At 41.6% G+C, this 14150-nt stretch overlaps 1 protein-coding gene across 2 annotated transcripts in view; it reads left to right on the forward strand.

Moving 5' to 3' along the window:
• Positions 1-14150, forward strand: part of LOC121916639 (protein HIRA) — a 66036-nt gene that overhangs the window by 11402 nt on the left and 40484 nt on the right. For both annotated transcript variants that reach the window (XM_042441939.1, XM_042441940.1), the window contains exon 2: positions 12565-12627. In XM_042441939.1, the coding sequence (XP_042297873.1) occupies positions 12565-12627 (63 nt within the window). The remainder of the gene's footprint in view (positions 1-12564; positions 12628-14150) is intronic.

Consider the following 14150-nt stretch of genomic DNA (forward strand, 5'->3'; position numbering starts at 1 on the left):
GAGGCCAGCCATCAACACAGAACAATACACATGCAAATCACTCCTGCATTCCCAGGCTCACACAGTATATATATACACCCAATTTTTCCAGGCAAAGCATTCTCTGAAGATGCTAGCCACAGATGCTGGCGAAACGTCAGAAAGAAACTCTGCTAGAACATGGCCACATAGCCCGAAAAACCCACAAAAAACCATGGATGCTGGCCATGAAAGCCTTTGACTTTACATAGTCAGGTTTGGTACAATATGTGTGCTCCTTATAGAAAACCTGCCCCAAGGCACTTTAAATGTAGAAAACAGATGCAAGGAGACAACTAAGAGGCAGATAATGGCACAATAAACTTGTTAATTTAAGATGTCATGGAACCCTCCGTGTTGTTGTTCCTGTTGTTAAATGTGTTCAGTTTGACTGTCACTTATGCTGACCCTGTCCTAGGGTTTTCTAGCCAAGGTTTATTCAGAGGAGGTGTGCCATGGCCTTCCTCTGATGCTGAGAGAGAGAGTGTGAGGGAATTTGAACACTGGCTTCCAGAGTCTTAGCCCAACCATTATACCACACTGGTTGTGTTATTAATATAGATTAGTTATGTTGCAGCTGTAATCTTGCTTTATATCTGTAGAACACGTTGATGGAAAACCGTGGCGATTAAAACAAAAAAATAGGTGTCACATAATGGAAGTCAGTCTCTTCTTCCTCTATAGAACCCTCTTTGGTGTTTGTGGATCTCTCATAATTTTTGCAGAATTCAAAGATAAAACCGTGTTAGTCTGTAGAATCAGTACGTAGAGAGATCTTGTAGCACCTGTGAGACTAACTGAAAGAAAGAAATTGGCAGCATGAGTCTTCATAGACTTCAGTCTACTTCCTCAGATGCATTTGGTGGAGTGGAAGCCAGGTACAGACATATATATGCCATTGGTATGTGAGGATTGTGAGGATGTGAATTCAAATTACAAATCCTTTGGGTATGAAAATGAAGTTGCAGGTCCAGTTTCAAGGATGGTCTTTGCAGAATTATATGCAAGCCCTGTAGTTACACAGTAGTGAATTATCTTCCTGCCAGAAGGGTGGCTCTTAGGATTTCATATCTTATGCTGTTAATGAGACCGAGATATGTCGTCCTTCCTTGCCCTTTTCATCATTCATTTTTGTGCAAAATGCACATACGATAGAGTGGCAGGCAGCTCTATCAAACAGCCAGGAGAGATGATAAAAAGGCATATGTGGGTAGATGCTTACTTACTATACGTGGAAGAATAGGATGGGATGATGCAAGGGGAAGCCATAAGGTTTGGAGGTGGGAGGATTTGTGGCCTTCCAGATGTTATTGCAGTTCTGAGCGTACCTAATTCTGAAGTATGGTGAGTAGTAGTCCAACAACAACTGAATGGTGCTGGGTTGGGGAAGGCTGCCCTAAATGTACAAATGGCAAAAAACCCCATGGTAGACTTTGTCATGATTCAGACCTCTACTGGTTCATGGCCTACCAATGGAAAACCATTGTACTGTGTAGTGTAGTAGCAGAAATGTGATTTGAGGCAAGAGTTAGAGGTTTTGTCTTTTTAAAAAAATATTAAGACTTGCACATACACAATGAAATGTGAAGACAATGGAGAGTATAGAATAGCAGCAGTTCCTTTGTTATGTACTGAATTGATTGCTTTCTAAATGAGGCCATTTCCTCACACTCAGAAAAGCCCATGTGGAGGCAGAGAATCCCATAGTCATCCCCTGTTTATGCAGGTCAGTGTTTTGGGGAACCTGTGGCACTCTGGATGTTGTCGGACTGCAGTTCCCACAATCCCTAGCTGTTGGATATCCGAACGTGGCCTGATGGGAGATGGAGTCCAACATTTGGAGGGCCCTCGATTCCCATCTCTAAGGCAGGTGATGAAAGTAAATCATATTTCAAGGAAGTTTTCACAATAATGCATACCTGGACCTACCCACCTCCAGTCTGCTTTTGACAGTTAGGTTTATCTACCAGACCTGTTTGCCATCGTACCCCAGAAAACTGTCCTTGAATTACGTTGTGACTGATCTTTCCAGCATCTGCCTGTTTGAGCCTAGCTATGGCCCTTCCGAGAGGAGAGGACTTAGTAATTGTGAAAATAATGTAATGGGAAGCAACAGAGGTCATGGTATATTAGAATGTGTATCTCCAGGCAGTTGATTTTGGCTTCAGGAGGGAGTCGATAAGTAAAGATCGGTTCTTGTGTCTTTGGTCCTTGAGCTGCATGCCTTTGGGCTAAATTGCTGTAGCTGGAATTGTTACAGAGCATTTTTGGCCCAGGCAGCAGAGACATTCCAGGCAGAGGCAAGCTGTAATTAAATGAAATTACTATAACCAGGTAACTTCTTCAGGAGAATGCTAGTTGCAGGGCATTTGACTAGCAGAGCTGATTGGAAAATGATGGCAGCAGGAAAGGATTGGGTGTATCTGTTTTTAATCTGGCGATTATACTTCTCAGCTTCCGTCGCTGAAAAAACATGAGATAGAAATCCTGTGAATGAAATGGTATTAGAGCCGGCTAGCATCTTAATACTAAGGAAGAAGTGTTGCGTTAAAGCTCGGCGACACCTCCAGAAGAGAGGTGAGATGCTCTGAGGTATGTAAATGCCCTGCTGAAATGTAAGCAGCAGAGTTACGACTGGTTTGACTGTTTTGTTTGAGTAGGCTTGACATCATTTGCACTTTGTATCCGTTGGTATTTTTGATATTAGATATTTGAGCTACTGCTATCAGCTCCCCTCCCATTTATAGCAGTAGTGGGCAACCTATAGCCTCCTTTCAAAAGCCCTACACTAGCCATCAGGCCAAATCCCTGGCAAGAGAGATCTCTCCCTCCCCTGTCAGCCTTCTGGAAAAGGAGTCAGAAATGAGGGGCGGAGCGGAGATGTGGGAGAGAAAGGAAGACCGCACTCAGATGATGCTCTGACTTCATCCATTGCTGGCATGTGGCTCTTGACAGAGGAAGGGATCACCACAGCTGCATTAGATGTTTGTATTATTTGGGGGGGGGGGGCTGTGATTTTTAAGGATTTTTCTTGTCTATTGGACCACTTTGGTATATGGAAGAGCAAGGAAAGTCATGAAGCCTAGGGGGGCATATTTTAGTTTTTCATTCACTTATGGATCTTAGTGAGGAGGGGTCATTAAGTACTAGCACATGGTGCATGTGGGTGAGGGTATATGTGCCTTCCAGTTGCCTGTCGATGTATGGCATGTCCATATTTATTTATTTGAAATGTGTCTGTCATGTCTTTCCACCATACAGTTGGCCCCAGAGTTGGCTCTCATCAATTAATTGGAGCGAATTTCATTTTAAAAAAGAAAACACACGCTTTCCAAAACGGCATCCCTTAAGAAAAGTAGATAAAATGAAATCTAAGGAAAAAACAGTGAAAAAGCAGCAGTGAAATCCAAGGAAAAAGCAGTTAAAAGCCTGGATCAATTTAGAACAACATTTTCAGTTTGCACCTCAAAAAACACAGTGCAAACGTCTGTTGGATATGCTTCACATTTCAAATGTATAAGCATTGAGTCAAGGCAGACTAATGGGTAGGTCCTATTGAGAGGTAAAATGCCACCAGTGGGTCTCTGAGTGAACGATGATAACTTACCTGAGACTGACACAGAGTATGCATATCACTTGAATTTTCTTCCAGAAGGTTAGTATGTCAAAGCAGCAAAATAATGAAGAGTCTTTGGGTATCTTAAAACCAGGATGGGAAATATTTGGCCCTCCAGATGTTCAGTGTGAAGTCGAAGGCTTTCACGGTTGGCATCCATAGGTTTTTTGGGGGGGTTTTCAGACTGTGTGGCCATGTTTCTGGAAGAGTTTATTCCTGACATTTCACCTGCATCTGTGTCTGGCAATAATAATAATAACAAAAATAATATTTATTTCTACCTCACCTCTTCAATAAGATTGAGGTGTCTCCAGATGTTGTTGGACTACACTTGCCATCATTCCTCAACAGTGATTTTGTTGGTTAGAACCAATGGAACTTGCAGTTCCCATCTCTGGAGCCCACCTCTCCCTTAAAGACAGAAAAAATTATTATACCATATGCTTTTGTGGACTAGAGTCCTGTGCTATAATTATTTGTCTTTAAAGTGCTCCCAGATTCCTTGATGAAATACCTTGTGGGACTGGGGAATATATACTGTGTGTGTGTGTGTGTGAGAGAGAGAGAGAGTGAGAGAGAGAATAATTCCCTAATATAAATATTTAAATGTATGCCATTTTGGACGACTTTTCAGTAAAGGGCTAGAAAATGAACCAAGTAAATAAAACTAGCTTTTGCAGAAGGTGATCATGCAGAGGTGAATTTTACACCTTCTCATTTGTCTGTTACATATATTAAGATTAAGACGATGATTGTTTACTAGTCTTATGAAAACCAGAAAATCTTCCTAGTGCCGCACATCTCACCCTTTAGAGCTATTTTTCCTCTGGATGGCTCTCCTTTATCAGGAGGTTTAGAAAGGATTTTATATCCCTGCTTCAGTGCTCAAAGAATAATAGTGCAAAGCCAGTAACAAACCCAGCCACTAAAACAATAAGAACTAAGATAGTTTTTATTTATAAAAGTAAAATCCCAAATGTCTCTAGCCAAGGTCTCCAAAGAGACAGAAACATGTTGTTGATCTAAAATACCCATCTTTCTTTGGTGTCTGTTTTTCCAGAGAGGCGCAGAGAGAATGTTTTCAGGCTCCATTAGTCAAATCCTAAAGCTGCTAAGGGGTCTTATTGCTCTGCAGCCTCCTGCTAGGAACCTAAATCTTTTCTGAAGTTCTAGGGAAGTCTTGCAAATAATGTTATGAGAGCATGCTGCAGATACCATTCCCTATCTTACTGTCCAAGTCAGCAAATCTTAGTACAGTACTTCATCTTCTGCTCATCTGCAACTAGATGGTCAATCCCTGGGGGAAATAATTTTTTTAATAAAACGCCTCCTGTCAAATTTGAACTTAGAATATTTATTTTCTATCATGCTCGATGAAAGCTCTTTTCTTGATGCATTTTGATCTAACCCTTTAACTAGACAAATTTCAGTAGAAGCTCTTTGAGTTTCTTTTTCATCTGTCAGAAAGCACAGTAATCCATTCCTGTGGCAGAGAACAAATAGAGTTTAGCCAATTTCAACAGAGTAAGAAGGCCACATTCCCACTTACAAATAAATCAGTTTGCGATCCGGATTGATGGATCGGTTCGGCAGCGGAGCATGGTTCACACTACATTTGCCCTGATTGCATTTTCTTGCTGCAAAATAAAATAATCCACTTGTGGTTCACATTGACAAATGAATCAATTCAAAATGGACCCGCTCCATCCGGCCAAAGGGCAAATTTAAATCGATTCTGATCCGCATCTGGTTCACACTTGCGGGGAATCAATTTATCCAAAAAGACGCGGAAAAAATCAGTGTCAAAAAGATGCGGGCTAAATGGGTATAATGGCCTCCCCTCTTTGAATTGCTTCAGCGATTTGGTTCAAGTGTGAACCAGGGTCATTTAAACCGCTTCAAACTGATTTGCAAACTGGTTTAAAACATAGTGGGAATGAGGCCGAAGAGAGTCAACTCTTAGAGGAAAGAGATGTGGCCAAGAGGAAAACAGCAACTATCATTTAAAGATAATTAATATATGTTAAGTTATTATGGAGTGAAATGAGTAATGCTTTCAGCCTTTAATACCCCAGTGATATATGTACTGTAAATAAAACCTTTAATGTTGCACCAAAATTTCTCATTGTGGCAACAGTCAAGAAGTAGCTGCCTGCCTTCCAATCCATGGGAGAAAAGTGGGGTGTAAGTCAAATAAAATCTGGCATGGAAGAGCATTCACTGGTACTGTGGGGTGGAAAATTAACCAAATTACCCCATTGCTAAACCCCAACCCCCACAAAAAAGCCCTGGTAGAGGCTGTGGGAAAAACGAAATTCTAGGTGCCATAGTGGGAAATTTGGTATTAACTGGAGAGTTCTAAAACAGTGGAACTGCTTAAATAATGAGAGCGACAGCAGCACTCTGCAAAATGAAATGAGGTGCTTGCCAAAGCTGGACAAGGCTTTTATGCTTCAAGAATGAAAATCTGGACAGCAGATCTTGTCAGAACAATGTGAAATCTCACTTTTCTGGAGTGGTGCAAAGGCTTAGATTGTGAGTTTTCTTTTGTTCTCAAGGTAGGCTTAATTCATGAAACTAAAAGACAGCGGGAGGCCCTATTGAAGGGCTGCGTAGATATGAATTCTAGTTCTGTTAATTGTTTTATGATTTATGAAATGTGATAAATTTATTCAAATAGACCAGCATCTAGTGTAAAAAGGAGGAAGGAAAGAGATGGAAGGGGGGAAAAATGTGGCAGCACCTTTAAGACTAAGTGGTTTATTTTAGCATAAGCTTGTGTGGGTATAAATTCACTTCTTTGGATGCTGTACTGTTTCTATCCACAAAAGCTCATGCAAAAATAAAACCAGTTTAGTTTTAAAGGTGCTGCCACGTTTCTTTTTCCCCCTCCCTCCAACCTTTTTATGCAGCAAGAGACACAGCTACTTTGACATGGTGTGTGACCAATCCATCATCACAGAACTATACGTGTGCATGCATGTGCATAAATACACAAAACTGCATGTATGTGGATATTCTGTACAAGATAAAATGCTTCATTTATTAAATATGGGTAGCAAACAAACATGTTAAACACTGTTCATATATTTGAAGGGATGTCATATTGAGGATGGAGGCAGCTTGTTTTCTGCTGCTCCAGAGACTAGGACCCAATGGAGCAATGGATGCAAGCTCCAGTAAAAGAGATTCCACCTGAACATTAGGAGGAACTTCCTGACAGTAAAGGCTGTTCAACAGTGGAACACACTCCCTTGGAGTGTAGTGGAGTCTCCTCCTTTGGAGGTGTTTAAACAGAGGCTGGATGGCCATCTGTTGGGTATCCTTTGACTGAGAGTTCCTGCATGGCAGGGGGTTGGACTGGATGGCCCTTGCGGTCTCTTCCAACTCTATGATTCTATGGTTCTGTGACTACAGACACAGAAACATGCAAGTACTTTATTTTACAACAGGATGGGCAAAAAAATGTCCCTCTTGTGGTCCCTCAGTGTGCCTCCTGTCACACCAAACAGCGGTAGCAAGCAGTCGAATCTTGTCACTGTATGTTTTAAAAAGAATCCTACCTACAGGCCTAAAACAACTTGGTGGTGAGATTGCCATTATGTTTTCTAGATGGTATTTTTAAAGGGATTTTTAAAGTTAAAGAACAAATTGGGGTGTTGGGGGTGAGGCCTTGGGAAATCTGTAAAGGCCCTAGAGAAAACGTGTGATGCCCCAGGACTCCTGGAAACGGCCCACCCTTGATTTACAGCAGATAAAAATACATTATTAAACAGTTACATACAAACATATTATGCTATGCCTATCCCTAGATCTGATAGGCAGACAGAAATATGTGAATATATGATGGTTGACAGCAAGTAGAATTCTGTGAATACTTCAGCCACTTACCAACAGGCAGAAGAATGCAAAAACACACATCGATGACTGGGATCCTGGCAACAACTTGTTTCGCGAAGAATTTTTCTTTCTTTTAAAATGTATTTTTATCATAAATTTTGAGAATATAATGCAACTTGCAGGAATGAAAAAGAAAATAAATACGGAACAGAAAGAAAAAATGACAAGTAAGGGTGGGGGGAAGGAAAAGAGATGAGTTGTGATCTTCCTTATGATGGTTATAAATGCATAGTTATTCATAGCTTTTCTATCGACAAGTCTAACAAGTCACTTCTTCCAATAGCCTGTTCTCATGATGGATCAGAACCACACAACCTTTCCCCGCTTTTTTCACACACAACAGTGGAAATTTTTTCTCGAGTGCATTGCTTCAAAAGTTTAATCTTCTCAGCCTCAGAAGACAACAGAGTTGGTTCTTATGACCCTGCTATGTCATATTGTTTTATTTCCTTGCCCATGGTTAGCTTGAAAGTGTTTGCAGTCTGGTGGCTGTAATCTCTAATTATAGACAGGTGGCTGTCAGTGTGCATGACATAGATAATATGCTCTATGCCTTTAGTAATTTAACCCTCATCCAAGCAGATGGAGGGGGGGAAATGCATTAAGTGACTTCTGGAGTATTTTCTCCCCCCATGAGAATTATTAATGTATTTCAAGGTATACAAATGTCCCATGTCCACGGGAGTGTTTGTTCTCTGCAGAATTGGGGTTATTTCACACTACACCCAAAGCCATAAATCACGGGAGGAAGAGCATTCAGTCTAAGGAGCTGACAAAGACCTCCTTATCTGTGTGAAAAATATGTAACTGGTATGATTCGCGTCCTAAAAATATTACTGTTGACTTTTCCGTGGGGAAAACCCCCCCATTGTTTCTGAAAAATCCAGAAAAAATAAAGCCTGTAGGAAACAGCTGTTTTCATCTCTGCACAAAAAGGTAGCATTAATGGGCCTGAGGTCTTTTCTACCCCATTTTTTTATTGCATCTTTAACAGGAAATATGCACCACTGAACGGGCCATTCTTTGTGCCAGCCACTCGACAGACAACCAGAGCATGTCGCTTGGATGGGGCAGTGGCCCTTGCAAACAAATTTTGCACACATAGTGTGCCATCTCCTCGTTTTCTTGCCTGCCGCTCTGGCGCGGCAGTAACGGGTGGCAGGATGCATATCCCATTCAAAAGTGCCAGATTTTGTTAAGTCTTTGGTAAGCAGACCTGCCCTCTCGAAGCTGGTGAAAGCAGTGTCTCTTACCACAGTTCATCCAATGTGGAAATATGGTTCCACTGTGCAGTCACCACACTGTAACTAACCTGGCTTCCCATTATGCCTGCCCAGGAAAATAACTCCCTCCAGAGGGTAGGATGGTTTAGCTTTTCACCACCAGTGTACATTTATGCCATATTTTCCTGGCTTTCTTTGCATATATTGTCAGAATGGGTATTTAACTCTGACTTCGGCTCTTGCTCAGTGTTAGACTACTCTGCTGTAACACTGAAAGGTGCTCAGAAAAATGCACCATATGTCTCAAAAAATGCCCAGTTGCTCTTGTTTCCTTGTCACTGTACCTCATTTACCTTGTGAGTACACATAGTCTGTTCAGCCGCCACCACTGCTCTGAAATGGTGGCACCCTGACACCAGGTCCCACCGTTTCTTCAAGCCTTCGTGTTTTCTGTGATCTCCCTCCCCTAGGACTAGCAAGCCAGTGTATGCCTTCATTGCAGTGTTGTTAAGGGACTGCCACACTTTGAATTTGGTAAGATTGTGCTCATTCCTTGCCTATTGTTGTGTCCCTTTGGGTCATTTCTGACTTATCACAAAACTAAGGCGAACCTATCATGGGGTTTTCTTTGGGGCTAAGAGAGTGTGAGTTCTCTACAGTCATGCAGTGGGTTTCCACAGTCAGGTGTGGATTTGAACCCTGGTCTCAGGGTTCACTGTCTCAACACACAAGCCACTACTTCATTCTGGCTCTCTGAATACATGTTGTGCCACTCTTGTTTCTCCAGTTATGTTTTCGGTGCAGAGTAGTTCAAAGGTTTCTAGTCCTGTTCCTGTTTGCATCTTTCTTTGGCCCTGGATGTTCCTGAATGATGTCTCTGGATTGCTCTGTGGTGCATTGTCTGTGAATATATGTGCCATGACTCTCCATCCCCGTCCTTCACTCTATCAGTATCCCCGCTTAGTCCTTCTTGTTCAGGATCAAGCGAGTGTGCGCTTGCTGCCTTACTACCTTTGGGTCGGAGTGGGGAAAGAGTGTGTCAGGTCATTTCAGATCAGTTGCTTTCTTTGTAGTTGCCCACCGCTGCTCTAGGTCTTCTGTCCCTTGGATGACCACAGTGGTGGGGCCCATTTCTTCCACAGGCAACCAGAGGCATTTTGAAAGGTATTCATCAAGTTCGTTCATACTTTATGAATATGCTGAAGGGAACGTTCAGGTTCTGAGCGATTTTAGTAGGTTGCACAGTATCTTCATCTTCAAATGTGCCATGTTCAATCTCAGAGGAGCTTAAAATATTTTTAATCCATTAGTAGTCTCCTTAGCAATAAACTGCTGAGTGAGTTCAGTTAGTATTTATATCCCATGGGCTTCCAACTTATACAGTGGACTTTGTAGGGCCGGTATCAAAGGCAACGCATGGTTGGGCATCTGACAAAGCACTGGTGGCTCTCCTGGACTTTCTTCTCCTTTTCAGCATTTTAGCCAGCTCATTCACCCTACTCTTCCTCTGGCCTAGCAGACAGCGATAGCGAGAAGGCAAAGGAGAAACAGTTGATTCCACATGTCTCACTGACTATCTGCCTTCCAAGAAAAGCAGTGGTAATAATGTTGAGGATGAAGGAGGAAGAAGTAGCAAGTGGTGACAATGGGAATGAAAAGAAAAACACAGAGAACAAGGCCATTCGTTGACCGTATCTTGACCAAGAGCATAGGAAAACCTGGACTAGTGCTGGAGGGCATGAGACCTAATTCAGATTTTCTACACTGTAAAACTAAAGAACAGAAGCTGTAAGAAGCAACTTGCCTCAGACACTTAAATGTACATCTTTCATGATATCTCTCAAGACAACTGAGATCAATGATTGAAGACTTTCTGATAGCACACACTGGATTACAGACCAGCCTTCCCATTTAAGCAACATGTGTTTAAACTGGAGCTTCAAAGCTGTCTGTGTTATACCTTTCACATGAAATATGGCTGCAGCATATAATGGGTTTGGATCTAAATGGTGATGAGGAGAAAGCAAAATAGCAGCTAATGTCATTCCACAAATGTTTTCAGGAGAGTCCCTGCAGTGCTGTCACACAGAGGAAGGCAACCACAGAATGGCAAGGAACCGAATTTTGGTCTTTGGGACCCTCTGATGCTTACACCCAGTTGATTTTTTAAGAAAAGTAATTGAAACTAGAAGTCGTCTCGTGTCTACTTTGGGGTGGAAAAGACGAGCTGTGCTTTATTTAGAATTTAGCTTTGTTTTTCTCATATGACACTGGCTCAAATTGCACAGCCTGTTTTATGTGGATTGAAGGACCCAGCCTGATTATCTGAATTGGCAAAATTGAAAAGAGGAGATGGCCCGCTGAAATACTTTTATATTGCATTATTACTATTTTTTGAAGGAAAAGTAGTAACATACAGGTTAACTCTTCTGGTGCAATTCTCCCTCTCTTTGCAAGTTCCTCTGTTGTTTCCCTGTGTCTATTTTTAGTTTGGAAATCCTTGGAGTAAGGGCCTTTTAAACCTGATCTTTGTGAAATGTCATCTACACATGTAGCTATACGCTATACAAATTGTGCATTGAGTTGCCCATGGATGGACAACCTCTGAGGGTCTGGAGGCTGTTTTGTCCTTCCAAATTGTGGCAGGCTGCATCCTCCGGGTCTTCCACGCCTTATTTCTATACTTTCTTTTGCCTAAAACAGAGCCAGCATGGGTTTGAGTGTTGGACTGTGATTCTGGAAACTAGGCTTTGAATCCCCACTCAGCTGCTGGGTGCCTTGAAAGAAACACAATGCCGCATCCAACAAAACAGATCTGGCACTTATATTCAAATGCTGAATTGTATACTTCTGAGGCATGATTTGCCATTTTGTGGTTGATGTTGGGGGGAGATTGACAGGGGCCTTGGGCAACCACAAGGGGCCTGTTGGTTGCACTGTATTTACCCTAGATACATATAAATCATTTTATGACTATAGTTTTTTGTGGGTTTTTCGGGCTGTGTGGCCATGTTCTAGATGGCCACATAGCCCGAAAAACCCACAAAAAACTATGGATGCCGGCCATGAAAGCCTTCGACTTCACATTCTGTGACTTCTCTTGAGTTCACAGAACTCAAGCAGATCTTTCATCTGCTTCCCCATGAATTTGCCCATATAGTATTATGATTATGGTGTGAGGCTCTGATTTTGTTTCACTGCAATGAAGCCAAGTTTGTCAGAGCCTTTTTGGAGGTGGCAGTTTCCCCAATGGAATAAGATTGATCCCTTCTCTCTTTGCTTTTCATTGAGCAGCACCCATGGTTGGCACAGTGACTAAGTAAATTATGCATGAGTCAGTTACTTTTCTTGTTCCGTTGTCTCTGTGGCTTTGTTTCCATGCTTTTTAACTTCTTTTATCAGTTTGTTAACTTCTGTATTGTAACACCATTTTCAGTGTCTTCAGTAATTCCCGCGCCCCCAGTAAACAGGAAATCATACAGAGCATCAATTTGAGACATTCAGTACCATTAAGTTTGAATTTGTATCCTGTTCTGTCTCATAGCTAGGGAAAGTGTGATACATGTAATTTTTTAAAATAAAGATAACATTGAATATTGTGATAAGCCCAATGTAACATTTTAGTTGGATGTTGAAATTATGGCTGTTTTCAGAACCAATGAAACTAGTGGTTCTCAGTAAGGCTAACTTGCTGTTGTCTTGGACAGTACTGACAAAGCAACCTTTGGGTGTTGGTGCCTACCTATAACTTAATGTCTTATGCTCCTAGCTCACAGCATTCTTTTCCTCTTCCTGTTTTTCTTTCAGGCAAGCCAATATTTTCAGTTGACATTCATCCAGATGGGACCAAGTTTGCAACTGGAGGGCAAGGTATGTTTCCAGTTATATTCTCTTTTGAAAGCTCTGCATCTAGACTGAGCATGGTTTTCTAGAAATAAAAATGGCAGAGCATATTTTCAAATGAAGAACTAAAGAAGGAATTGTCTTTTCTCCATGCAATTGCTTCAGTGGCCCATTCCTAATACCCATTTCTTTGGTCAAAGGGTGGGAAATCATTTCTGTTAAAATTGATTTACCTGGCATTTGCAGTCAAATAATGGTAACATGTAGTGTCTTGTTTAACGATACGGAATTTAAAAAGGTTCTCACTTGGGTTTAAAGTGGTTTATAGGGTGCTGTAAATGAAGCTTTTGCTGAACTACAAGGTAATTCAAAAGAATGGTGCAAAAACAAATGAGAACAGCTTTACATTTGCACCATTCTTTTTGAATCCTCTGGTACTTCTGAATTCCTCGTCTTCGGCTAATGTAAAAAAAGTATCTCTTCCTTCGGTTAGTGTGCCTTCAACTTAATTTGTTGCTGTTTGATAACAATCTAGGATGTTGGCCATTTAGTAAATTCAAACAAAAATCCACCAAACAGTGATACCTTTATTAGCCAACCGAAATGCACAATATACTTGTTGCAAGTTTTCGAAGCTCCACTGGCTTGCCTGATGAAGAAACCAGTGGAGCTTTGAAAGCTTGCAACCAGTCTAGGATTAGTTCAGATCCTAAGCCAAGATGATGTCTTTCACATGCTCAGAAGTGACCAGAGATGTGCAAATGGTGCCGATGCACACCTCCTCCACATATTTGTGATCCATCCCAACTCAGGAAAAGGTGAATCACAGGTATTGGGCGAATGATCGATAACTTCTTCAGTAGAAACTGAAGAAGATGACAGTGTGCGATGGACCAGACTTGACACCTTTTCAGGCAATTTCACTTCCTCCAGTAGGAATCCTGTTTTGTCTCTTTCTGTGCAGTATAGTACATGTTGGCTCTCATCAGAGGCTCTCTGGAGCTGGAAAAAGAGCTACAGAATGTTATGAAATTACACGCTTTAAAATTTATGCCAAGCATGTGTGTGTGCATGCCTTCAAGTTGACTTATGACAACCCCACAAATTGCACAGGGTTTTCTTAGTCAAGGAATCCTCAGAGGTGGTTTTGCAAGTTCCTTCCTATGAAATACAGCCTACAGCACCTGGGTTTTGTTGGCGGTGCCCCATCCCAGACTAAACTGAACTGACCCGGCTTAACTTCCAAGATCAAATGGGATCCGATGCCTTCAGTGTACTGTATATACTCGACTATAAGCTGACCTCATGTATAAGTCGAGGGCAGGTTTTGGGGCAGCCAAAATTATGGGTTTTGATATCACCTGTGGATAAGTCGAGGGTAAAATTTAGGGGCATGTAACAAAGGATGATGCAAAGGAAAATGATGCCAAAGAAATTCTAGCAGGCATAACAGTTTGTCCTCATCCTAAAGGCTGGATGGATGAGAGAGAAGGGGATCCATGCTTCTTTTTGGTGCTCCCAAGATGGACTAAGCTGTCTATATATATATA

Source organism: Sceloporus undulatus, chromosome 10 (assembly GCF_019175285.1).
Source record: "Sceloporus undulatus isolate JIND9_A2432 ecotype Alabama chromosome 10, SceUnd_v1.1, whole genome shotgun sequence".
Taxonomy (NCBI): domain Eukaryota; kingdom Metazoa; phylum Chordata; class Lepidosauria; order Squamata; family Phrynosomatidae; genus Sceloporus; species Sceloporus undulatus.